This window comes from Lytechinus pictus, chromosome 17, assembly GCF_037042905.1.
Source record: "Lytechinus pictus isolate F3 Inbred chromosome 17, Lp3.0, whole genome shotgun sequence".
Classification (NCBI taxonomy): domain Eukaryota; kingdom Metazoa; phylum Echinodermata; class Echinoidea; order Temnopleuroida; family Toxopneustidae; genus Lytechinus; species Lytechinus pictus.
The window spans coordinates 8,732,858-8,758,902 of record NC_087261.1 but is presented as its reverse complement, the minus strand read 5'-3'; the positions used below and the strand labels follow the sequence as shown (position 1 = coordinate 8,758,902).

The following is a 26,045-nucleotide window of genomic DNA, read 5'->3' as shown; positions in this document are numbered from 1 at the left end:
AAAAAACACACAAAAAAAACATTTATAAACAAAAAACATACATACAGTCAATGTCATGTGCAGAATAGTGATGCATTTTTCAAATGCTCCTACTGTCACATTCATGTGTATGCCTTTTTTTTTTTAAATAATGTATTAATTTTCAGCATTAGAAAGTAGAGTGTTAATATCTTTGCTTCATGTAATATTGCAGGTGGTTTTAAGATACACTTGATGTACATGTGATAGCATTGGATGTACTCGTCTTGTCTCCCTCCTCCTCCGCCCACTCAAAGGTCCCCCAGGCTTGATTTTTCTTTATTTATTACGGTACCCCCTTCATGTATTGCATTGTCTGGGAAGAGAGAGAGAGCGTGGCTTTGAGATAAACGCCTGGCCGGCTACCTATCCACTGTCAGAGACGTCAGAGAGATGTAATGATAAAAAGTGGAGGTGATCCTGTTTAATATACGGAAGAACCGATTCCGGTTTTCAACCTGTAATTGGATTAATAATTTAATATTGAAACTGTTGAAATGAAATGAAGCTTTTACCACCTAAAATAACATGTAGGCCCTACATGTACACTCATTTCATTATGGATGATGTATATGGCTGGAGTCACAAGGATTTATAACGGTGATGATGAATGTGTGATTGTGGGCCTAGAAAGAGTACCGGTAATCGTTTGAATATTGAATTTAAAGTTCATTGTTTTGTGTTCAACTGTTTTCCCCGACAGTTGTTCAGTAAGTTTCTTTCTGTAAAATCTGTGCGTAATTATTGTTTAGGTCTACATGTATATGCAGAGGGTGTGATATCTATAAAGGCTATTATACATAGAACACACTGTCTTCACCTGACTGAGTGACGTCCCTTATTTTTCTAATAAAACTTGATCAAAGTCTGGTGAAGGAAATGTCAGCCGTGCCCTTTGGGAATGAGTCGTGGATGAGACACAGGCAGTGTTACTTGTGGCAAGCTAAATTAATAATCTGAAATTCTTCCCTTACCCATCTCCTTTTAATCATGTCTGGGAAGATGATGAGCTCCTATTGTATTACCAGTGTGATTGAAGAAGAGGGGAGGGGACAGGGAGGGGTGATGTCAGATTACCATAGACAGCCAGTGTGATTGAAGAAGAGGGGTTGGGGCAGGGAGGGGTGGTATCAGATCACCATAGACAGTCAGTGTGATTGAAGAAGAGGGGAGGGGGCAGGGAGGGGTGGTATCAGATCACCATAGACAGCCAGTGTGATTGAAGAAGAGGGGTGTGGGCAGGGAGGGGTGATGTCAGATCACCATAGACAGCCAGTGTGATTGAAGAAGAGGGATGGGAACAGGGAGGGGTGATGTCAGATCACCATAGACAGCCAGTGTGATTGAAGAAGAGGGGAGGGGGCAGGGAGGGGTGATGTCAGATCACCATAGACAGCCAGTGTGATTGAAGAAGAGGGGAGGGGACAGGGAGGGGTGATGTCAGATCACCATAGACATCCAGTGTGATTGAAGAAGAGGGGTTGGGGCAGGGAGGGGTGTTGTCAGATCACCATAGACAGCCAGTGTGATTGAAGAAGAGGGGAGGGGGCAGGGAGGGGTGTTGTCAGATCACCATAGACAGCCAGTGTGATTGAAGAAGAGGGGAGGGGGCAGGGAGGGGTGTTGTCAGATCACCATAGACAGCCAGTGTGATTGAAGAAGAGGGGAGGGAACAGGGAGGGGTGATGTCAGATCACCATAGACAGTCAGTGTGATTGAAGGAGAGGGGTGGGGGCAGGGAGCGGTGATGTCAGATCACCATAGACAGTCAGTGTGATTGAAGAAGAGGGGAGGGGGCAGGGAGGGGTGTTGTCAGATCACCAAAATACAGCCAGTGTCTTAGAAGAAGAGGGGTGGTGGCAGGGAGGGGTGTTGTCAGATCACCATAGACAGCCAGTGTGATTGAAGAAGAGGGGTGTGGGCAGGGAGGGGTGATGTCAGATCACCATAGACAGTCAGTGTGATTGAAGAAGAGGGGAGGGGGCAGGGAGGGGTGATGTCAGATCACCATAGACAGCCAGTGTGATTGAAGAAGAGGGGTGTGGGCAGGGAGGGGTGATGTCAGATCACCATAGACAGTCAGTGTGATTGAAGAAGAGGGGAGGGGGCAGGGAGGGGTGATGTCAGATCACCATAGACAGCCAGTGTGATTGAAGAAGAGGGATGGGGGCAGGGAGGGGTGATGTCAGATCACCATAGACAGCCAGTGTGATTGAAGAAGAGGGATGGGGGCAGGGAGGGGTGATGTCAGATCACCATAGACAGCCAGTGTGATTGGAGAATGGGGGGGGGGGGCAGGGAGGGGTGTTGTCAGATCACCATAGACAGTCAGTGTGATTGAAGAAGAGGGGAGGGGGCAGGGAGGGATGTTGTCAGATCACCATAGACAGCCAGTATCTTTGAAGAAGGGGGGGGGGGGCAGGGAGGGGTGTTGTCAGATCACCATAGACAGCCAATGTGATTGAAGGAGAGGGGTGGGGGCAGGGAGGGGTGATGTCAGATTACCATATGTAGACAGCCAGTGTGATTGAAGAAGAGGGGAGGGGTGATGTCAGATCACCATAGACAGCCAGTGTGATTGAAGGAGAGGGGTGGGGGCAGGGAGGGATGATGTCAGATTACCATAGACAGCCAGTATCTTTGAAGAAGGGGGGGGGGGGGCAGGGAGGGGTGTTGTCAGATCACCATAGACAGTCAGTGTGATTGAAGGAGAGGGGTGGGGGCAGGGAGGGGTGATGTCAGATCACCATAGACATCCAGTGTGATTGAAGAAGAGGGGTGGGGGCAGGGAGGGGTGATGTCAGATCACCATAGACATCCAGTGTGATTGGAGAAGGGGGGGGGGCAGGGAGGGGTGTTGTCAGATCACCATAGACAGTCAGTGTGATTGAAGGAGAGGGGTGGGGGCAGGGAGGGGTGATGTCAGATCACCATAGACATCCAGTGTGATTGGAGAAGGGGGGGGGCAGGGAGGGGTGTTGTCAGATCACCATAGACAGCCAGTGTGATTGAAGAAGAGGGGAGGGGACAGGGAGGGGTGATGTCAGATCACCATAGACAGCCAGTGTGATTGAAGGAGAGGGGTGGGGGCAGGGAGGGATGATGTCAGATTACCATAGACAGCCAGTATCTTTGAAGAAGGGGGGGGGGCAGGGAGGGGTGTTGTCAGATCACCATAGACAGTCAGTGTGATTGAAGGAGAGGGGTGGGGGCAGGGAGGGGTGATGTCAGATCACCATAGACATCCAGTGTGATTGGAGAAGGGGGGGGGCAGGGAGGGGTGTTGTCAGATCACCATAGACAGTCAGTGTGATTGAAGGAGAGGGGGGGGGGGCAGGGAGGGGTGTTGTCAGATCACCATAGACAGTCAGTGTGATTGAAGAAGAGGGGAGGGGGCAGGGAGGGATGTTGTCAGATCACCATAGACAGCCAGTATCTTTGAAGAAGGGGGGGGGGGGGCAGGGAGGGGTGTTGTCAGATCACCATAGACAGCCAATGTGATTGAAGGAGAGGGGTGGGGGCAGGGAGGGGTGTTGTCAGATCACCATAGACAGCCAGTGTGATTGAAGAAGAGGGGTGGGGGCAGGGAGGGGTGTTGTCAGATCACCATAGACAGCCAGTGTGATTGAAGAAGAGGGGAGGGGTGATGTCAGATCACCATAGACAGTCAGTGTGATTGAAGAAGAGGGGTGGGGGCAGGGAGGGGTGTTGTCAGATCACCATAGACAGCCAGTGTCTTTGACGAAGAGGGGTGGGGGGATTGAACGGGTGTTGTCAGATCACCACAGGTCATTTTCAAATAAATATGGACATGAGGGTTAAGATTTTTACTCAAACTTTTATTGATCTCCTGCATCCATTATTTTCATTAAATTTGTTCAATCGGGAAAAATTCTCCTGTAAATGCCAATACTTTTTATAGGTCATGTTTAGTGCAGAATACAGTATACTGTTGTACAGTATTTACATGTAATGTGTTTAATATCACAATGACCCAAATCAACAAAATGTCCATCGCCTCCTATTTTCCCCTCTCCCTTCAGTTCAGGTGAGTGATTGTATCATGGAATGGAATGTGACCTTTGTTTTATTTATTGTCCAGTCTTGTCAGAAACATGGGTCAGATACATAAACAACTATCATCTTCTTGTAATTTATCCTGTATAGTCTCTCTTTCCTTCCTGTATTGATGTACATGTACATGTGTACATTACATACTGTCAAGTCAACCAAATAGTTCCTTTGTACATCGCAATGTATATTGTACCTGAACAGGCTTCATTGTTCACGTAGAGGAGCAGATCTGTCAGGGGGGTGGGGTGACAGGTGTGTGTGCAATGCCGCAAGCGGTAAAATTTGGAAATGTTATGGTGCAGCATGTGCATGTAGAATACAGTATTTGTGCACCCTGTACATACATAATAGGCAAATTAATATATATATTTATTGTTTTAATTTCTGGGTCTTTATTGAATAATAATTGTCTTGATTTATTTTCAATTACATTTTAATTTCAATTTTTTTTATTCATTTACTATTTTACTTTTTCTTCTTTATTGTTATTACTATTTATTTACATTTTTATTTTTCATATATTTATTTTTATAATTTATTTTCAACATTTTTATTTATTTACTTGTTTTTATTTACCCATTCATTCATTCATTCATTTTTTTAATTCATCTTTTTTTTTATTGGGGGGGGGGGGGGGATGGGTTATCTCATTCCCATTAATCCTTTATTATCTAACCTCCAAAACAATGCTTACATGTACATGCATATCAGCATTCACTGCAATTTTCTCCTTTATTTTATGTTGCTTTTTTTTTTCTTGATCTTTTCTTTGCTACAGGACAAGATTCAGGTTGTGTTTGATAATCTGATCCAACTTGAACACCCCAACATTGTCAAGTTTTACAAGTATTGGACGGACACCAAATCAGATAGAGAAAAGCCCAGGGTAAGCATTACGCATTTGGCCCTTTTCGTAAAACTTGTTGTGATAAAATATCAGTTTAAAGCTACTGAAATCATTCAATTTCATTGGTTGATAGAAAACTTGTTTAGTGCATGAAGTCTTTATGAAACGGGATCCAGTATCCAGATGTACATGTACTTGGAAATACAATGTAGATTTTTTGTATATATTTGTTTAGAATGCAGGGCCCCGTTCATAAAACCTGTTTCGCTATTACAGTTTAAAGTTACTGAAATCATTCAATATGATTGGCTGATAGTAATCTTGTTTTTTATATTGTGTTGAGAATGCAGGACTGTATATTTATGAATTTTCTCTTCCATACCATCACAAAACCTCCAGGTAATTCGTTTTGTGTAAGCAAAGTACATTGGACACCCCCCCAAAGCCCTTCCATTTCAGAATTTTGTCATTTACAGGGGTTTCTTTGTGAAGGTCGTGCAAATATTCACCGTTAAAACAAAGACCATGAACTTTTGCAGGGATTTCTCTGAAGTCACAGGGATACAGTCTGAAAGCATATTAAGAAACTTTAAATGTCATCTGTGCTGCCAAGAAGTACATCGTTTCATTCGATTCTGCCATGTTTCTTGTTGCAGGTGATCTTCATCACAGAGTACATGTCATCAGGATCTCTCAAACAATTCTTGAAGAGGATAAAGAAAGATAAGAGGAATATACAAGAGAAATCTTGGCGGAGGTGGTGCACACAAATCTTATCAGCGTTAAGGTACGTGCGCTGTGTAGAATCATGTAGTCAACACTCTCGTGACCATCGTCCCCAAATAGCAGCAGACTGCATGCTTGTGACAAAAAAAAAAAAACCGATCATATCAAACAAATAAAATCCTTTAACAGAAAGCTTGAAAACTGCATGCACTTTTACATTAATTTTGTGACAAAAAACAGTCTCTCCAAGAACTGGTCACATCAAGCGAATGAAATTCTTTAAAGGACAAGTCCACCCCAACAAAAAGTTGATTTGAATAAGAAGAGAAAAATCCATCAAACATAACACTGAAAATTTCATCAAAATCGGATGTAAAATAAGAAAGTTATGACATTTTAAAGTTTCGCTTAATTTTTGATGAAATTTTCAGCACAGCAAAATGCTTGTCTGATTTTCCTCTATTGATTCAAATCAACATTTTTCTGAGTTGGACTTGACCTTTAAAGCACGAGAAATGGCTCCATGGCATTTGCTCCAGCTGTAATAAAACTGATGGAATGACCATTTTCAACTCTGGATTTCACAGTACATGTACACCCTATCCTGAACCTATACCCTAAACCTAAAACCCTATTCCAACCTTAACCCTTTATCTTAGACAAAGTAAAGCCTTGAGCAATTGTCGTCGGGGACAAATATCGTGTCACCCAAGAAATGCATGCATTTTCAAACAAACTGCATTAACTTTATTCACAGACTTATTCATAATACACCCATTATGAGTTTGATCCGATCAAGAAAAACATAAATTCAGGAGAAAATTCTAATTTACCTGCGCACCTGATGCCACGTCTTAATCACCAAGAGAGAAATGATAGAGTACCTTAACACAGGTTGATGGCACTCTGATTCCAAACCAATCGAGACCTACACTGTACTTGTATATGTACCTGAATAGATTATGATCCCTTTCATATTCACTTGAGACTGGGAGTTAATCTGTGTTCCTAACACAATACTGGTAATTCATTTTGGATTGGCAACATACAGTCTACTGTAGCTTTGTAAGTGTGATAATGCAGGTCATCATCATTATCATTTCTCCACCCTCCACTCGGATGTTAAATGGATACATGTAAGCCTACAGTACGTGTGACTATATATCTTTAAAAGCTGAATATTCAAATCATACATGGAATCATTGAGGTAAAGTCTTGCGACAACCTTTCAAGATGTATGTGACTTTAACCCACTGGAGACTTATGTGGCCTGGAGTCTATGGAAACATGTGTTAACCCCTAAAAAGATGGGGGGGGGGGGACGTCATGATGATGCTTCACTCGATATTTCCGAAATGCAAAAAGAAAGCGCCACAAAATTTAATACACAAGTAATTAAAAAACAAACAAAAATAAGGAAAAAATTGGCTTTCGAAAATTTTCTTTACTTTGAATTAGATTACTAAGATGACATCTGGGAAAAAAGAACATTTGAAATGAAATTTGGTGTTAAATTTGCAAATTATGGTTTTCACAAATAAAATTGCATATTTTATTCATGATTAAAAATAATTATTTTCAATTTTATAATTTTTTTATTATACGGGCTTGTAGTATATGTGGTAAAGAATGTGTGTGCCAAATTTCAGCGCGAACAGCGGCCGAGATCAGAAGGGGGGCCATCATGGCCCCCCAGTCCTTATAGGGTTAAAGCAAAATCATTCAGTCTCAGATGGATTAATATCATTAATTTTTATTTAGGTTCTTGTGTAGATGAAACTGGTGCCCTCTACATGACAGAGTATTAGGATTGAGATTATAACTCGTCATTTAAAAACTGGTCAGGAGCCAAGATAAAACATGATAGCTCAAAGTACTTCAGTTCTTATAATAGCACGATCCATTTGAATGTTTACGTATCACTCTATTAGCTTATGACTCTCACAGGTTTCCATTGTTTACACTGGTAGTCTATTATTAGATGCTTTTATATATGCTTCAAATAAAAAAAAATTCTTACACCTTCCCAATAGTACATAGCCTACTATCTAGGTGGAGGCTGCAGCTTTTGTTTTTGCTTTACGAGTCTGATGCCTTCATGCGAAACGTCAGCAATGCGTCTGATGTGGAAGACTACAAAGCCTATACACTCTGTTGTCTATTTTATTTGTTTTCTTTTTATTCATGTCCTGTGGAAGTTTTTTATACCCGCATGGAATCCTGGTCGATTAAAACAAAACAACTAAAAGTCTACAACTATAGACGGAAGTGTGAAGGCGGTGGCTTCTTTACAGCCATTGTGTGTAGTCTTCCGTATCAGACATATTTCTTGCAAAAATAGTGCAAAAATAGCAAAGATATACATTGTATAGCTGCAGCCTCCGTCTAGAATGTAGGCTACATTGTACAACTACAAGACAAGTAGTGTTGTTGATCCACACAGTTTTTAAGCAAAATAAGCAACATTAGATACATGTACAAAATTGGCTTTAATAGGCTATTTTTGTGGAATTTATGCTGGTCAATACCTATTTGTGCACTAGTCAGTCCGCAAGCCCCTGTGTTAATGAGCAAATGAGCAAGATTTATCCAAGTCCTCTCGTGGCTGAATTCATGTCCCTGCAAAATCTTGTGAATTGTGAGACTTTCTTTCTCAAAGAATTTAACCACTTTCTCCTTGAGTAATATTGATTATTTTTGTACCATGGGCAAGAGTAAATGTTACTCTTTTATATTGGTCATTTCTTTTGAATGAAATATTTTGATAAATAAGTGAATTTTTTACCTGAAAAGATGCATCAAACAGAATTTTCTTCCTCTGTTTTCACTTGCAAATTGTGCAACATTTTGTGTTTTAGGCACCAACATTATTTATATCATCAGAAAGCTCAAACTCTATACTTTCTTACAATGTCACTCTTAATATGTGGCATCTTTTAGATGGGTCAGCAGCCAGCTTTTTCCATCAAGATGCATGACGAGATTTCTGAAATTTCTGAGTAACATAAAATCCAGAGTTCTGATTGGCTGAATACTGTTTTCAAAACAAACAGGCGCGGGTAATTTGAAGAGATTACCACATGGTGAGTGTGACCTTGCAGAGGCCCAGTTTTGGGAACATTGGAATTTGCGTGGGTGTGTGGTCTCTATGACCAATCAGAGCGCAGTATTCTTGTTTTTGAGCTGCAAAATGTACTTGGCCTATGAAAAGCTGGCTGCTGACCCATCTAAAATCCATCTTCTTGTAAAAATTATATCATATTAAAGCTTTAATAGATCTTCAGCTTTATCATGATCTAAAAATAATTTGTGCCCAAACAGAAATTAAGTGTGAAAACAACAACTTTTGTTGCATGAAAAAAAATATTTTGTTTCATGTTTTAGATCAAAAGTTTTTCCTATATTACAACATTCTTTTAAAAATCCAAACACATGACCTGAAAGAATGATTCTTCTTCTTTACAAAGATACCAAAAACATGAAATTTGGTCAATATTTAGAGCAGCAATGGCCGAATAAAAAGAGGTGTTTTGGTTCGCACCAAGCTCATTAACTATGCAAAAACCCTCTAGTCATGAATATCACTTGGATAAAAGAAGCTACTTTTTCAGGGCTTGCGGACTGACTGGCACACATCAGGGTTATTATTTGGGTCATCTTCACACTGCTCTTCTGATTATATAAAATTCAATTATTATAGTCAATAATTCTAGACATCTCATACAATGTAACTATATGTAGACCAACTCCGTTCCTAAAACCACCTGCAAATGTCTCCCCCCCCCTTTCAAATTATGTGGAATCAATTCACTTTGATGGAATATCGATTATGATGAAATTATTGCTCATTCTACATCTAGGCAAGAACGATGCGAACGAATGTGAAAATTACTGGATAAAACTACAGATCATTCTGCTAAAAAAAAAAAAATCTTATTCTGAAAATTGAAACTAAAATGCTACAATTTACCATCAATTGCTTCAAAAGTCCAAAGGTGTATGTATTTGTGATCACCATTCATGTGCATGAATGTGCTACAGTAATGTAACTGTTTACATGGGTGATTCCCCTAATGCTGATGTCATGGCTATGCATTAGTTGCCTACGCTGTAGTCCTTCAATACATGTTTCTATCCGTAGGCAATATTACTATGGAAGCATTGCCTCCAAGGTCACTAATCAATTTATAGTTGTATTATTAATGCATAAAGTGCATGTCATTAATAACTGCAGGGGGTATGAATATAAACACACATACTGAGTGCTTTTTAAAGGGGAAATTCATTGGCCCATGACATGGGATGAATAGAAAGAGGGGGGGGGGGAGGTCTTCTTTGATTTTTTATTGTTTCCTCTATAAAACACAATGAACCTATCAAATACACACATTAAAATACTAGTGTACTTCAAAAATTAGCTCTAAATATATTTTGTGTAAAGTTGCATGATGATTGGTGCTGAGATTCGTTGCATGATGGCTGATAGGAACAAGTTAAATGTCAAGTCCACCCCAGAAAAAAGTTGATTCAAATAAATAGAGAAAAATCAAACATGAATAATGCTGAAAACTTAATTAAAATCAGATGTAAAATAAGAAAGTTATGACATTTTGATTTAAAGTTTCACTTATTTTTCACAAAACAGTTCTATGCTCAACTCAGTGATATGCAAATGAGTCGATGATGTTACTCACTATTTCTTTTGTTTTTTGTTGTTTGAATTATGCAATATTTCAATTTTTATGTATTTGACAATTAGGGCCCCCTTGCTTGAACCTTAAATGTTAAAATAACGGAATTCCACGTGTTCAGGGAGGGATGAAACTTTGTTTCACATAATAATGATGAAAAAATCAAAATATTTCATATAATAAAATACAAAAGAAATAGTGAGTGGGTGATATCATCAGTCCCCTCATTTGCATACCGAACAGGATGTGCATATATAACTGTTTTGAGAAATTAAGCGAAACTTTAAAATGTTATAACTCTCTTATTTTACATCCGATTTTGATGAAGTTTTCAGTGTTATGCTTGTTGGATTTTTCTCTTTCTATTCAAATCAGCATTTTGTTGGGGTGGACTTGTCCTTTAAAATCACACCATACATGTAAATTTTACCCACACTTGACTAGATCTCAATGAACATTGTCTGGTAGAACTAAATGATAATAAAATGTGGAGTTGATAGTACAACACCACATTTGCCAAAGGAAATAATTCAAGTGTGTTTGATGTAGTGAAGTGTTGTTTGCTTTTATATGTAGGTCGGTCTCTCTCTTTTTTTTAGATGTTTGTTTTACAAATTCGATAGAGAATACTTCATGATGTGCAATACAGATTGACATCAATTGAAGCAGTGCTTGGCTACATGTACTGTACATGTGATGGCAATAATAATTTAGAAATATCATGTATATGTAACACCCCCCCCCCCAATATCCAATGTTAAAGTTATCAATTGAGAAGACATTTTTCTTGGATTGCGCTACTGTACTTTTACACATGTACAGTATGTTGCATTTTGATGTTCTAACTCCTTTCACTGCTACATGTATGCTGTACATGTATAACAAATATTTCTAGTTCATTTAAAAAAATCCCTTTTGCTAATAAGTTGATGAATTCATTACATGTAACTAAAAAAAACTCCAAATAAAATCATGAAAGCATATGAAGTTTCAGGCCCTGCTGGCCTGGTAGAGCTGGGCCTCGTCTTACAAAGATTTACAATTGATCCAATCAATCGTAACTGTATGGAAATCCATCAGTGTCATAAATTTTTCCACAGGAAATTTGCACAATTGATGTCCTTTGTAAACAAAGAGAAGCACAGTGAATTTTCAAAAAAACAATGCATGAATATACATGTACATCATAGCTGGATAATATTTTGAACAAACATGCATAATAGATGTCGACGTTGCTGGCCATCAATAGTTGCGTTTGATCGGATCAATCGCAGCTCTTTGTAAGACGGGCCCCTGAGGTGGTTTCCCTGGGAAATAATATTAATTAAAGATAAATGAAAGTAGTTGCAGTAAACACTGATTTCATGAGAAAATCTGTAAAACCAAGGCCAATTGTCAATACATGTAGGCCTATTTTATCACAGATTAAGCTCTGGGTCCCGCAACAAAAAAGGTTAGCAATTAATCGTACGCTTGATTTTGATGATTGATTGTACATTGTAGTCAATGGAATCAATCGTAGAAAAATGTTCTACGATCCTTGCCAAGTTTCGTGTGTTACGGGCCCCTGGTTACATAAACTGAAGTTTGTGAAATCATGAAATCTAAAGCTGAAAAAAAATGATCACAATAGGAGGTCCCCAGCACAGATAAGCACATGTGGGATAGTGTGTTATTATTATTATTTTTAAAGACCCAATAATAAGATTCCATGCTTAATTCGCTATTATCACACAGTTTCTTCAAAAATACTTTGGCACATATTTTTTTATTTTATGCAAACAGACATTTGGATGGTCATTTTATTGGATTCTATGCAAACTCATTTTGAAATCGTTACAACATCTGACATTAAATATTGTTATTATTGTTATCATTGTAGTTACTTGCATTCCTGTGACCCTCCCATAATACATGGTAACCTCACGACAGATACAGTCTTCATACAACACAATGGCCTCATCAAAATTGGATCAGGTAAGCAGGATATTAGCTTTCTTTCATTTTCCCTTTAGGTCTACATATTTTATTGCCTAATTCTATAAACATCCATGGGAAATTTTGATGATTTACATTTTATATCAGGAATGCATGTATATTTTAAGCGTGGCAATAATCTGCAATTTGAGGAAGATTTACATGCATATTTATAGCAAATCATTAGAAATTTAAGTTAAATATTGTAAGACATGTTTGTAATGTAAGGAGTGATGTTTTATTATAAACTCTTGTTCAGTCTCCTGAGCCAATGGTGTTCAGGGGCTAGTCTACTATGCAAGCCCTTCGCTTTAAAGGAAAGTGATCTGAACATATGCAGCTTCAGGTCCCTACCAATATCTTGTATACAGAACAGGAAGTTGTATTTGTGCTAGTCTTGTGTGAAGACCCACATATTGCTCAAAGTTTCCATCGCGCCTTGTGTCTGCAAACTGACCAGGGGCCTGTCACAGAAACAGGTAGTAGCAGTTGAATGTAAACTCCAATAATCAAATGCAAGTCCCTGCTACATTTGATTTGTGGGGTCCCAAATGCTGAAGGATTATCCATGTATCTACTTATTCTTTAAATATTTTATTCCATATGTTTGCTTGTCTTTTTTAGTGGCCCCTGATGCAATAAACAATCATGTGAAGACCTACACAGAGGAGCAGCGAAACATGCACTACATCGCTCCAGAATATGGAGGCAAGTTTGCGGTATTAGTGTACATTGTTCAATGTCATGCATCTTTTTTTTTTGTCATTGAGATTTCCATTTTCATTTTTATAATGTTTATTCTTCATATTTTCTTTTAAAAATTATTTTTTGAAGGTATAATCATTAATCCCCTTGAACAGACAGTGACAGGGCAAGCCAAGGGGGGGGGGGGAAGGGGGTAGTACACCTCAAGGCTCATAAACTGATTTACCCTAAAATACAGCAGTGTCGTTTGCAAGGTTGATATTCCTTCGTATTCATTATCAGATGGAAATCTAATTAGTAGTGTCTACACTTAATTGCGTCATCTCTTATTTCCCATCCTTCTCTAAATACCAGTATTATTCCTAGGGGATTTGAATAGTTCAGGTCACTGGTTCAGGTTATATGGAAGACAGATGATGGGTGTTTAGAGGTGGCAGATATTAATGAATGGCCTCTTCTACTAGCATACTATATGTACATGTTTATAACAGGGGTCATATTTTCAATATGCTTGTACATGCTCTAGTATCTATTAAAATCTATATTTTGTTCATGTTTCCCACTATTTATCGTTAGTCTGCTGTGCAAACCCTTCACTCGAGTAAAGGGTCTGAATTGCAGCCTACTCATGCCTTGTGTACTGAAGGTCCTCTCGCTCAGCAAGTTTTGTATGTGCTAGTCTTTGCGTGGAGACACACTTGTTGATCAAAGTTTCAATCGGGGTCTGCCTTCAGACTAGTTTATCGTAGTGTAGGAAATACATATGGGCAACTGAACAGGCAATTTTTGCCCTCATTACAGCCGAAATCACCCCTAAAATTTGCAAAATCGAATACTTTGGGGCAACCATCTTTCCTAAAGTTGCCACAAGATCTGCAACAAAAAATATGCAGGAACATTAAAAATATCAATATTCTTTATACAGCAGAATAATGAGATATGCTTTTACAGCATTGAACAAAAAAAAGTAGCCCTTGAAATAAAAGAAATACCCCCTAAATTCATCAATCTCACCAATTTGGCAAAAATATATATATATGTATCCCCTTAGAAATGTAAATTCTTTTCTACCCTAGCCTGGTATGTTTTTTTTATCACATCAATAAGCACTGATAGACACCATAGACACCATAAGACACCATAGACACCATTATACACCATAGACACCATTAATACACCATAGACACCATAGATACCATTAGACACCATAGATACCATTATACACCATAGACAACATACACAGTAGTTCCCCTTTTCTGGTACATTTTACATGTACATGTACATATACCTTTGTAAACTAAAAATAGATCACAGACTGTGATTCTATTAGCTTGTCTATCTGGGGCGGTATTCTGAGGTCATTTTATCTTTAAAATATTTTATTTTATCTCTTAAAATAAAATTGGTATTCTGAGATGACATTTTATCTCTCAGATAAAATTCACAATTTATCTTGTGTATAAATTTTATCTTGCGTATCTATAGGTGAATACGCAACAGAACAGTGCCTGCGTAGACATACCCATCGCGTATCTGGCCATTGCAACGCGGGTGATGTGCTTGCGACCATGTTACTTTGAAGAAAAAATAAAAAAGACTTAAAAGAGGGTAGGGGCTATTTCATCTCCGCGGCGTTGAATTCACCAATATTTCTAGGTGAATTAACCCCAAATGTTGACATGAAAATGAATAAAAATTATATATTTATTGAAAATAAAACCTTAACGTTATTCCTGTACAATCAGAAAGAATTTCATAAGACTTTTCTTGACTAATTGTCTTTAAAATGATGCTTAAAAAGATGCGATAAAGACTTCGTAAAAAGATGAGAGTATTGTCATTTTTGTTAAAAAGAAATCTCTGTAAAGACGCGCAAGCGTAGAGTGCAGGCGTATTTGAATTCAATAAATTGACGCAATCTCACCCCTTTGCCACACCTCCTGGCGGAATGGATTTCAATTGGTTGAGTGACATGAGAGAGTTATAAAAGCGCGTTTCTAATTGGATATTGATTAAAAAGTAGGTGTGTCTGACAGAGATAAAATGAAGATAAAATTGATCTCAGAATACCAATTCGGAGAGATTTTAAGGGTATTTTATCTCACTGATTTTAACGGAGATAAAATATTTTATTTTATCTGAGATAAAATGGATCTCAGAATACCAATTCGGAGAGATTTTAAGGGTATTTTATCTCACTGATTTTAACGGAGATAAAATATTTTATTTTATCTGAGATAAAATGGATCTCAGAATACCACCCATGGTCATTATTTGGGTTTGAATAATGCATAGGACTGGGAAGCGTGTGTGTGCACTGCATCATGAATAATTGAATCCCCCAAGAGCTTGTATTTAACCTTCCAGCTATTAAGTGCATAAAGGAGGATAAACAAGGGTTGCTGACTTGTGGTCTTTTCCTTTGAGAGCCTATCTAAAGCTTTGGTGAAGGGTTCAGGAATCTCGATTATACATTTCACTCAGACAAAAGTGTAGTCACTCTAAAAATTGTCTTCATATTTGTGAAAATTTGAATCAGAGCTTCAAGGACAATTAGCACCTTTGCAGGGCCTGTTCTCTCTAACATGTATTTTCTTTTTGAAAGGCCCATTACTTTTGAACTTCTTTCAGACACACATTATTTTTATTTTATGTTATCTAGAAAATTGTATTGTAAATTCCCCCCCCCAAAAAAAATAAATAAAAATATGTAAAACGTTAAAAAAAAGAGTTAAAAACGTTAAAAATAACATTTGCTTTCTGTTGAAACATTTAAGTTTCTTTGTTTAGTTTTTAAAGGTCAGCATGGCTTATCTCCATCATACTTGTCCAATTTACTAAATGATTGTAACCTTCGATCAAGCAAACAAGCACTTCTTCAATTTCCCAAAACCCACACAAGCTTTTATGGTAGTAGATCATTTGCTGTAGCTGGACCAACCCTTTGGAACAAATTACCCCTACATATCACAGACAGGCATCTACATTCAACTTTCAAGTCCTTACTCAAAACCCATCTTTTCCGAAACTCATAACTAGGTGTAGTATTAGTAATTATTTAACGGGTACGAGCTAGTAATTGTATCTCCAAAGTCTGTTTTATATGACAGTTTAATTCTATAATTTAAGTCTTACACCTGTGCTTGTCAGCCAATCAAATTCGGGGAAACTTTTCAGGGGCCCATTGCCGAAAGAGTTGCGATTAAAAGGAACTAAAAAAATCAAACGCAACTTGACTTTCAATCAACAAAACATGCGTATTAGGGACTTGCGCTTGATATTTCAAGTTGCGTTTTAATGCAACCCCTTCTACAACAGACCCATCCAACAACTTGTCAGGGGACAGATATTGATGAAACATTCTATCATTGAACAATGTTTTTTTTTCTTTCTTCCCTTCAGATGGCAATGTTTCAGTGGCTGCTGATATCTATGCGTTTGGTATATGTGCTCTTGAAATGGCCGTCTTAGAAATTCAAGGTAATGGAGACTCAAGACATATATCAAGGCAGGCCATAAGGAACGCCGTTGATATGGTAGATGACATTGTTCAGAAGGTGAGAAACTGAGACTTTTCTTAAATTGGATAGTTATAGTAATCTTTGACATAAGAAGCATGTGACATAATAACCCTTTAATATTTAGTTTTAATGTGTTTACAAATACATAGATTACTTCTTCCAAGCTAAATTTCATCATGGTAATTCACTAATCCTTCTATGAGATATGTAGCTGATTAACCCTAATACTCCTGGGAAAGGGAGGGGGCATAATGGCCCCCTCAACATTTTCAAGTGATTTTTTTTGCCATGCTGCTCGCTGAATTTTTACTTTTAAACATGACTCTTGATTCACACTTAAACTCTTTATAAAACACCCCAGGGGCCCGTAACACAGAGCTTAGTATTTTTCTACGATTTATTGCATTGACTGCAATGTACAATCGTGAAAATTAAGCATACAATTAATCGCTAACCTTTGTGTTGCGGAACCCAGGTCAGATGAATTTGGTATATCTTTTACAAAGAAGTGAAGAATTGCATCGGACATTCACACTAGCGTAGTAGTGCCTGTGAAGAATACCAGCACATCTTCAGATTTTGATTTTGAAATCCTATCTGGATACAGAGCTTACAAATCAGGAGTCTTTCCAGGAAGTGAAAAGGGTATATTCTGTTCAAGAGGGAAGAGGAAGGAGAGTAACATGTACAGTATATTCAATTCAATTCATTGTCTTTATTTCCAAATTATTAAACATTTATCAATTCACAACACAAGATGTCATATAAATGCATTTCAAATCATTAAAAATGTACAAATATAAATACAGTAGATGATAAATGCATTCCATATATAATTCATTCATGTACGATAAAGAAGATGAGGAAAAAGGGTGAACTAAAAAAGAAAAGCTTGTTTAAAAAGCAAAGCAGTCTATTGATGTGTATGTTGGTTCATTGTGGACTGTTTTGATGTAAATTTCAATCATTTTAAAAATCATGAAAATCATCAAATGAAAGAAAACGAAAACTGTGCCTATTTTCATTGCGTTATTTATTATCTATAGTTGAAGGGGTGTTACTGTTAAAAGAAAAATATTCACAACCTCTGATATAATCCTTTTGATTTGCAACTTGTGGGAAATGTTGGAATCACCTTTTCAAGAAATTGCTGTTTTTTAATATTTTATCTGTTTCTTATACCTTAATATATCAATGAAAAAGAAATGAAGGGTTTTGTTATAATAACCAGTACTACTCTGTTCCTGGGAATAATGAAAGTCATCTAATATTTCTATGTTTCTAAAGGATTTTGGATATAATTACCTTCATTATTTTTCAGCCTTTTAAATGCACAAGCATTTCACAGAATAACAGGTACCCATTTACCCCACCTTGGTCAAGTTTAATAAATATGTATTTCATAGTAATTTTACTTGGTTATTCAGTGCATAATTCTTGATTTATCAGAAGTCTTTATTAAAACACTCTACATTAACTGTAGCCTAGTTATGTTGGTTTTCACCTAGTAGCTATTATGAACTCTGCATTTTAAGGGAAAATTCCTTGCCAAAACACATAAGTGCTGCAGGAGGGATTTGAACCTGGTACCTTGTGGTTCAAGGTCTCAAGACTAATCCAATGGACCACAATAGCAGATTTCACTTACCTAGTACTGTACATTCACACATAACAGTAATCATTGTGTTATATTTGTTTGTTTCAGGATTTTCTCCACCGAGCGCTTGATGATGTACAGAGGAGACCAACAGCCAGAGATCTCCTCCTTCATCCGGTTCTCTTTGAAGTTCACTCACTCAAACTACTAGCAGCTCATAGCTTTGTCAAAAATGAAAGTAAGCACACATTATAATGATGGGATGCAAAAGCTGATCGTACTGAAGATAATTGTTGAGAGAAAAAAAGGAAGTTTACATCTAAATAAGGATCCCTTTTAAAGAGGGTAAAGCCTGTCATTGATGATGACGGTGGTTGTGGTGGTGGTGGTGATGGTGATGGTGATGATGATGATGGTGATGATGAGTCATGATGATTATGGTGTTTGTGATGATGATGATGGTGATGATGATGATGATGGTGATGGTGATGATGATGGTGATGATGGTGATGATGATGGTGATGATGATGACGATAATGATGATATATTGATGATAATACTGGTGTGGTGATCAAGATGGATATGGTAATGGTGATAATGATGTTGGTAATTGGCTTGTAAGACCAATGCTTTTTCTGTCATTAATTCCAAGCAAAGGGCTTAATCTATGCATCCTCTGGTTTTTACTTTCATCAAATATAATCTTTATCACTTTGGTTGAATTCGGTAATACAACATATAACCGTCCGCTATGCACTTCCAATTTTACAGGTTTCCTCCAAGAACACTTATCAGACAAAGAACAGAACAAAGTGCAAAAAGATGATGTAATAGCAACTATCAGACTTCAAGGTCAAGCTGAAGAAGTGCAATGGAGGTAAGCTTGATTTCTTCCTGACTCTCCACTAGCCCCCCCCCCCCTGTTTTTGTATTTTGCAACTCACCTAGGCACAGTAGTATAGATAGTTGCGATTGATATGATTAATGACAGCTATAGAAAGCCTGCTAGTGCTACTCCAACATCTAGAATGAGAACATCACTTCAAAGAATACATTCGGGGGGGGGGGGGGCACTCTGATTTGGAAAGGGTTGGGGTGTGTGGCCCCCAAATCTGAAACCATACCCTTATTAAGAACTGAAATTGCTATGAAATGAGAGGCTTGTATGTTAGACCTACCCAGTTTATGGTGCTTGGGAACTGGAATTGAACATGAAGTGGGGTTCTTTGACCAATGCTGAAATGAGGGGATTAGAAACGGAGGAGAACTGATTGGGCAATGAAAAAGGGTGAAACTGATGCGCTTGGGAACTGCTGGCAAGGTGTAAGATAAACTTCAAGATGTTCCAATATAATTAGTAATATAAAAAAATCAGCATTGTATTGTTATGGTAGTTTTTTTAGATTATTTTTTACATTTTTCTTCTTCTCTATAACAGAGTATCTCAGGTGCCTGCTTTGGAGTTAGAGAAGTTCTTAGAAGAAGTCAGGTTTGTCAAGTCATCCAATTTTTTTTTTCATTTATTTCCACAATAACAGCAAAGTAAATACATTTTTTTCATCTCAACATCATTATGCAAAAGATACAATTTAAATTACATTGGAATAAAACAATACAATATATTCGTGAAAGCAGTTAAATAATTGTGAAGGATCATGTAACTTAAAAGCTGTCATGTGAAGGAAACCTTGTGAAAGCTGAGCTTGTGAAACGGGTTCCCTTATTTCATTTCATTCATTCATCTATTAAGAATAAGTAAAAAAAGAAAAAAATGCAAATATAATGAATGGTTACTTAATAGCAAACAGAGGAAAGCAGAAGAATTAGAGCATTCTTACAGTTTCTTATTCAGTTTTCTATATAACAAAACTAAAAAATCGATGGGGCCTTTTGTGTTTGAAATATACTTGTATATTGTGCCTTCTATCACAGGGAAAATAACTTTTTCAAATATTAAAGAAGATGTGAGTAGTATAACCCTTTATCAAAGTCCAAATTTGATGAATATTGAATGAAAGAATGAAAGATGTTTTATAATAATGAAGAAATTATTAAGCCATGAATGATTTGGTTGATTGATTGATCCAGTGAGTACATTGATAATAAAGTTAGAGGAATATAACAGAAAGGAAATTGACGAAGCAAAGGAAGAATGTATGAAAATTAAGAGAATGGCAATTTTAAGACGCCATCACAAATAAAGAGCCTAAACTCGAACTAAGTTCTAAAAGTGTTTACTCAATAGGAATGGTATCCATCCATTGACGGCCTTCGCCATGAAGAGGTCTTACCCGGTCAAGATACGGCCTCAGAGTCCAGAGACACAGGAATCGGTCAAGAGTGCCACACCAGAACCGATTGATATGGAAAATAGGAAGATTACTATGATGCAGTGCGATGTCAGGCAAGGCAAAGAAGGAGAGGAGAGTCCAACTAATTTGCATGTGAGTTTGAACAACAGACCTGCCAACTGTCCTGAATTTATCAGGATCATCCTGATTTTCAACTTTCAAAATGGCAGAAAATCAGGACGTCCTGATTTCTGAATTGTCACGTGAGAAACGTAGCTGTTGACCCATGCATACATTTACATGTACCTCCCCGTCCTCAATACATTTCAATAGCCCTGTCCTTTTAGGGTTAAAGTTGCTAAAATCCAGGAGCTTCAGGGGCACTGAAAAGAATTGTTAAATTTACACAAACTAGACCTAGCCTTGTGAAATATTGAAATCTAAACAAATAGCCAGCTCACTGAAGATCTCCATTGCAGATAGATACATTGGCGGCGGAGCAGAGGATTATCTTTTGTGTTTGGGGGGACGCAACAATAGGCGTCCCCCCCAAACACAAAAGATAATCCTCTGCTCCGCCGCCAATGGATAGATGCATGCGGGAACTTTTATCTATATAAATACTTGGATGATCATTTCATTGGATTCTGAAAAGATCGTAAAAAGATTGTTGTATAGTATTACTAATATTCATTTGAGAGTTTCTGATTATTTGAATGTCTATTTTTGCTTTTGAATGACAGTTGGAGCTATTATTGAGGCTGGATGATACGATGAACAGACAGTTGAGCTGTGAAATTACCGCAGGTATGTAATAACTTAATAGACCCTCTGCATGTGGCGTCACATGGACTAAGAGACTGAAGTGCGCCCTCACTCTGAGGACAAGTGTGCTTGCTAGAGGATATTCCTTCACTTGCGATCATGAACAAATATAACCCTACCCTTCATGAAATTGGCCCAAAATTGCAACACTCTGTTAGACAGATGTTATCCTTCAAGTCTTGCATATCTTTTGGTATCGAGTTCTTGAAGAGTGGACATGGAGTGGTGCAATTGCAGCAGTTGGTGAAATGAGATGTCTGCTGAAAAAAAAAGACAAACCAAACAAAAAACAAAAAAAGACAAGTCTCTGTACAAAATTTGTGTTAATATATGAATCGAAGATGTTTATTTAATGGTAATTTGTATATGTGTAATATTGTGTCCTGTAGTCATTGTCTTATACTTTGTTGTTATTGTTTTTGACAGAGGAGAGTCCACGAGTACTTGCTAATGAACTGGTCCAGTATGGATTCATTAGTGATGTAAGTTTCTTTTTCAAATTCAGTTTTCACTTTGTATTATATGAAAGTGGTGGATTGAAGTCTGTATGTAAAGACCACCCGGGTGAGCAAAGGGGAACAAGTCTCATCATACAGGTTTCAATACTATTGAAGGGAAAACAAAATATTTGGTCTTTTAAGGTGGTAAAACAGCAGAGGCCTGTTTCATAAAACTGGTTATAACATATTTGCAATAAATCTACTGAAATCATTAGATTTGACTGGCTGATAGTAAACTTATGATAGAATTGTGCATTTGTGATTAGAACAAGTCTTTATGAAACAGGCTATGGGTTTAATTGATGATTAAAAACAACATGTTTCTTGATCCATTACTCAGAATATAGAAGAAATAGGGAGATTCCATTTATATATCTTTTAGTTCATGTGAAAATTTGAAGTATTCTCAAATTAACAAGGGCCTTACTTTAAAGGGCTCATCATAGGGTTTTGATGAATTGCTAGATTTCATATAAATCATATGTGGGTTGTTTAATTGAAATGAATAAATATACATGTAGTTTGTGAGGAAACTTTCATTGCAGCCGTAGGCTACTCTTTAAATTTGTTTGCAAGTGTGCAAGGCTGATAACTTCTTTTCTTTTTCATTTTTTTCCTTCAGTTTGACAAAGACAAAGTGGCGGGTATCATTGAGGAGAAGGTGAATACTGTTATACAGGGTGCCATTGCCATAGCAACGTAGCACACGCCCCACCAGTACTACTACTCATCACTGCACCCAATCATCATCTAAACCACACCCCCATGGCCAAATCAAGCTTCGTCAAATTCCTATCTCGTCGTCATGTGACATGTCATATGACCTGTGTCGGATTGCGCAGTTGTGCAGTCTGCTGTGTGATCCGTTAGATACCGCTGTGCCATTATTATATGAGTTTCAACTGCACGTTCAGCGTGTGAGTGCGATGATGAACATACGTACGTTTTGTATAGGAGGTTCTGTTTGTCGGATGTTGAAGTGTATTTGGTGCTTCTCTTATGCTGATGTTGTATGGATAGTCTTTGAGCATATCTTGGCTCACTGTCTACTACTCAGTTCTGTTGTAAGTTTTGACTTGACCAGCAAATATTCCCTTTTTAAGACTAAGGATGGTTCCAGTCATTTTTCCCTTAAGGACACGGACACCTACATGTAAAGGCAGCGTAATGAAACTACCTGGGTGCCAGGATGCATCTCGATCAGTACAATTGTAGGAGTGCATTTCCATTGTGTTTCCAGGTCGTGATGCCCTTTCAATCCAGGATATAACCGCTGTTCCCAAAGGACATCACAGTCATGTTCTACGGTTAAAGCTGCGACCAAAACGAGAGATATACATTTGGTTATGTACCATGGATAAAGCGACCGTCCAATCAAAATATAGTCAACTGTCATGTACCTCGGAAACAAACTACTGTCCGATAGAGAGATCATAGTGATGTTCCTTGCAAGAGAAGCAGATTGGATAGAGAATACTAAAATTGTTTGGCATTCTCGTTACACCAGAATAACCTGTTACCAACTCTGCTACCATGTCAGCGCATTCATGCTCTGCCTGTTAACGACAATGGATTGACCATTCGGTCCATTTATAGGTAATGCGAACCCTTATATCTGGCATGTACGTGCATTGTTATACATGTAATCTATCTCGTAACACTACCTTCCTTGCGCAGCAAGTGTACAAGTCTTACTAGAGGGTTATCTCAATGCTGATGTTTGTTAAACTCTAAAGGTTGTCATTTTGTTTGAAATAAGGCATTGCATTGAAAAAGTATTAATCAACATAAATTGTTATAAATGATGCCTTGTTTGAATATGATCGCTTTGAATGCAGGAAATCAGACAAGAAAGAGAGAGAGAGAGGGAGATAAACATTATGGGAGTTTGTGTGTGTGTTAGAGGAGAGGGGGAAAGAGAGAAATTCAATATTGAGGGAGAGAGAGATGAAAAACAAGAGGAAAATCACATGTATATATGCCATTATCACTTTAGCTCTAGCATATTTATGCTTCTGTCCATTCCTGCATTAAAAAAGTACCGAAGTATCGATGAGCTATTGCATGATTCTGTATGAAGGCAGTTTGATATTTAGAAGCCATTTCACAGAGCTTTGATAAAGGGGGGGGGGGGATGGACGATAATCATCAATAATGTCCATCTTAGTTTTCATTCAAAGGAAGCAAAAACATTTATATTGGATTATTTCTGAGAGGGGGGGGGGGGGGAAGGATTTACAAATCCTTCCTCCCCTCTCAGAAATGATCCAATCTAAGTAACAATACATTGAAACCTGTGTGACGAGAACCACACACATAGGAGACAAGGAAAGTGGTCTTTATGATCTTATTAATTGCTTTGTCCTTTTTATTGCAGTGATGAAAGAAATTCTGAATTTATTTTCTTGGGATGGATTTTTTTTAGAGGGAATTAAAGGTGAATAAAAGTGAAATGTTCTTGTGCTATGAAGAGGAATGAGTGTAAAGAGCAAAATAGGCAAAAAAAAGGAGAAAATTGATGTCACATGACTTTTGGCTTACATGTATGAAATGCTGCACTGTTGTATTAAGATGCTGATATACAGTTTAATTTCTAGAGAGAATTATCTTGTGGCAGCTTGAGAAGTGTGTATCAGTAGACTTCTACCATGGGATTAGTACTGAATTTCTCCTTTGCTGTACCATGCATGTTTCTGAACTTGGTCAGCTTGGGATAATGATCATGCTAAAAGTGTAATGATTTATTGCCCAAGCAGCTCATTATGTGGAAATCACAATTACGAGCCACGCTAGCAGACCAGTGTTCAGTAATCGGCCCTAGTATGTTTGCTGTTGGTTTGGAGACGCGAAGGAAATTGGTATAGACTGTGGACCCAGAAGTTACCTTGAAATATTAATTCATGATGCAGGATGATAGGTTTTGGATAAAGATCATGAGACCTGGTAAAAGTCTAGTACTTGGGGTTAATGAAAACTTTGAACACGCAGATGATCTAGGGTTTGGTTAAATTCATATTGTCTGAATTTTTTCACGACGGGCTGGCATGACTGACGGAATGTAATATGCAGATCAATATGCCTTTTGCAAATTCTGTACGACTCTTCGCCCCCCCATGATTTGTAATTTTACCGTCTCTTTAATATAAAATCAGTAGCTGAGAACTGGAGGGTTTTGAAACTGGGGCTGTGATCGGGGTGTGGGATTAATACGAAGGCATATGACTGTCTTTTGGAGACTCGCTGTCGGCAGTGCAACAAGGGAAAGGAAAGAATCAATTAAGCTCCCAGACACGACAGCCATGTGTTCTGGGAGTCACCAATAGGTCACCTGACATGAGTTAGTCATGTGACACAGTGTGAAGGTCAGGTGACTCATGATGCTGCAGCAGAGGTAGTGTGTGTGTGTTTATGTTAAGAGTGTGTGATTCGACACCTGCTTCCATGCCAAGTAGGGAAGAGAAAGATTATGATAGCAACTGTGAAACATGTCTGAAGAAGGGGTCTCATAGAGTGAACAAACTATGAATTGGAAAGGTTAGAAAGTTTGTCAAGTAGGCGCCGCTAAGCCATTATGATGTTCATGTTTTTACGGTATTGTAATAAACTAAGAGACGCTTTGTGCTTCATCCCCAAAGACAAATGTAAAGGATTCTCTATCATTTTTACATTTTGTAAGACTTTTTTTTCATATACACCGTTATGTTGATGAAGCGCATGCTGCACAGAATTCCTATTCTACCATTTCAAGGTAGAAGAGATAGTAACTTACAGACAATTACTTTGTGTTATTGAATGCTCTGAAATTATTTCCTGAAAGAATTTATTTTGCACCATATTCTTGTTTCATCATCGTCGAGATATTCAAGTTTTATTGAAACCTAGAAGCTTGATCTGCGATTAAAGGTAGTACCGAAAGACTATGACTCACCATTGTTTCTACATTTCAGTGCAATTTTTTTTATTATTTGTTTTCAGAAGACTATTGTTGAAAAAGGTTTCATCAGCCGTAGGTACTGTATACACCTTTTTTTTTTTGGAGGGGGGCGGGGGTTAATATTTCATGTTTTGCTAGTGTAACTTTACTTTGTAGACAGTACCCATTTCTCAGGCCTTACTGCTTCTATTCTATATTTTTGTTTATTTGATGCTCATGAATTGATTTATGTAATGTTATTTACTTTGTATACATATACTTATTGTTACTTATTCTCTCTGTTCTCTTCTTGTCCAATCGAACACAAAGAGTATTTGGTAAAGCGCCTTTTCCTTGCGG

The 26,045-nt window shown here is 37.8% G+C and overlaps 1 protein-coding gene across 1 annotated transcript in view; it reads left to right on the top strand.

Annotated features, from left to right (window-relative positions):
- Positions 1-23,140, top strand: part of LOC129280362 (nuclear receptor-binding protein-like) — a 35,124-nt gene extending 11,984 nt beyond the window's left edge. The window contains exons 3-14 of the mRNA XM_064112552.1: positions 4,871-4,978; positions 5,596-5,726; positions 12,239-12,333; positions 12,958-13,041; positions 16,441-16,595; positions 18,265-18,394; positions 18,928-19,033; positions 19,595-19,645; positions 20,402-20,600; positions 21,191-21,254; positions 21,699-21,754; positions 22,395-23,140. Of these exons, the coding sequence (XP_063968622.1) occupies positions 4,871-4,978; positions 5,596-5,726; positions 12,239-12,333; positions 12,958-13,041; positions 16,441-16,595; positions 18,265-18,394; positions 18,928-19,033; positions 19,595-19,645; positions 20,402-20,600; positions 21,191-21,254; positions 21,699-21,754; positions 22,395-22,475 (1,260 nt within the window). The 3' untranslated portion in view covers positions 22,476-23,140. The remainder of the gene's footprint in view (positions 1-4,870; positions 4,979-5,595; positions 5,727-12,238; positions 12,334-12,957; positions 13,042-16,440; positions 16,596-18,264; positions 18,395-18,927; positions 19,034-19,594; positions 19,646-20,401; positions 20,601-21,190; positions 21,255-21,698; positions 21,755-22,394) is intronic.
- Positions 23,141-26,045: the final 2,905 nt, after the last annotated feature.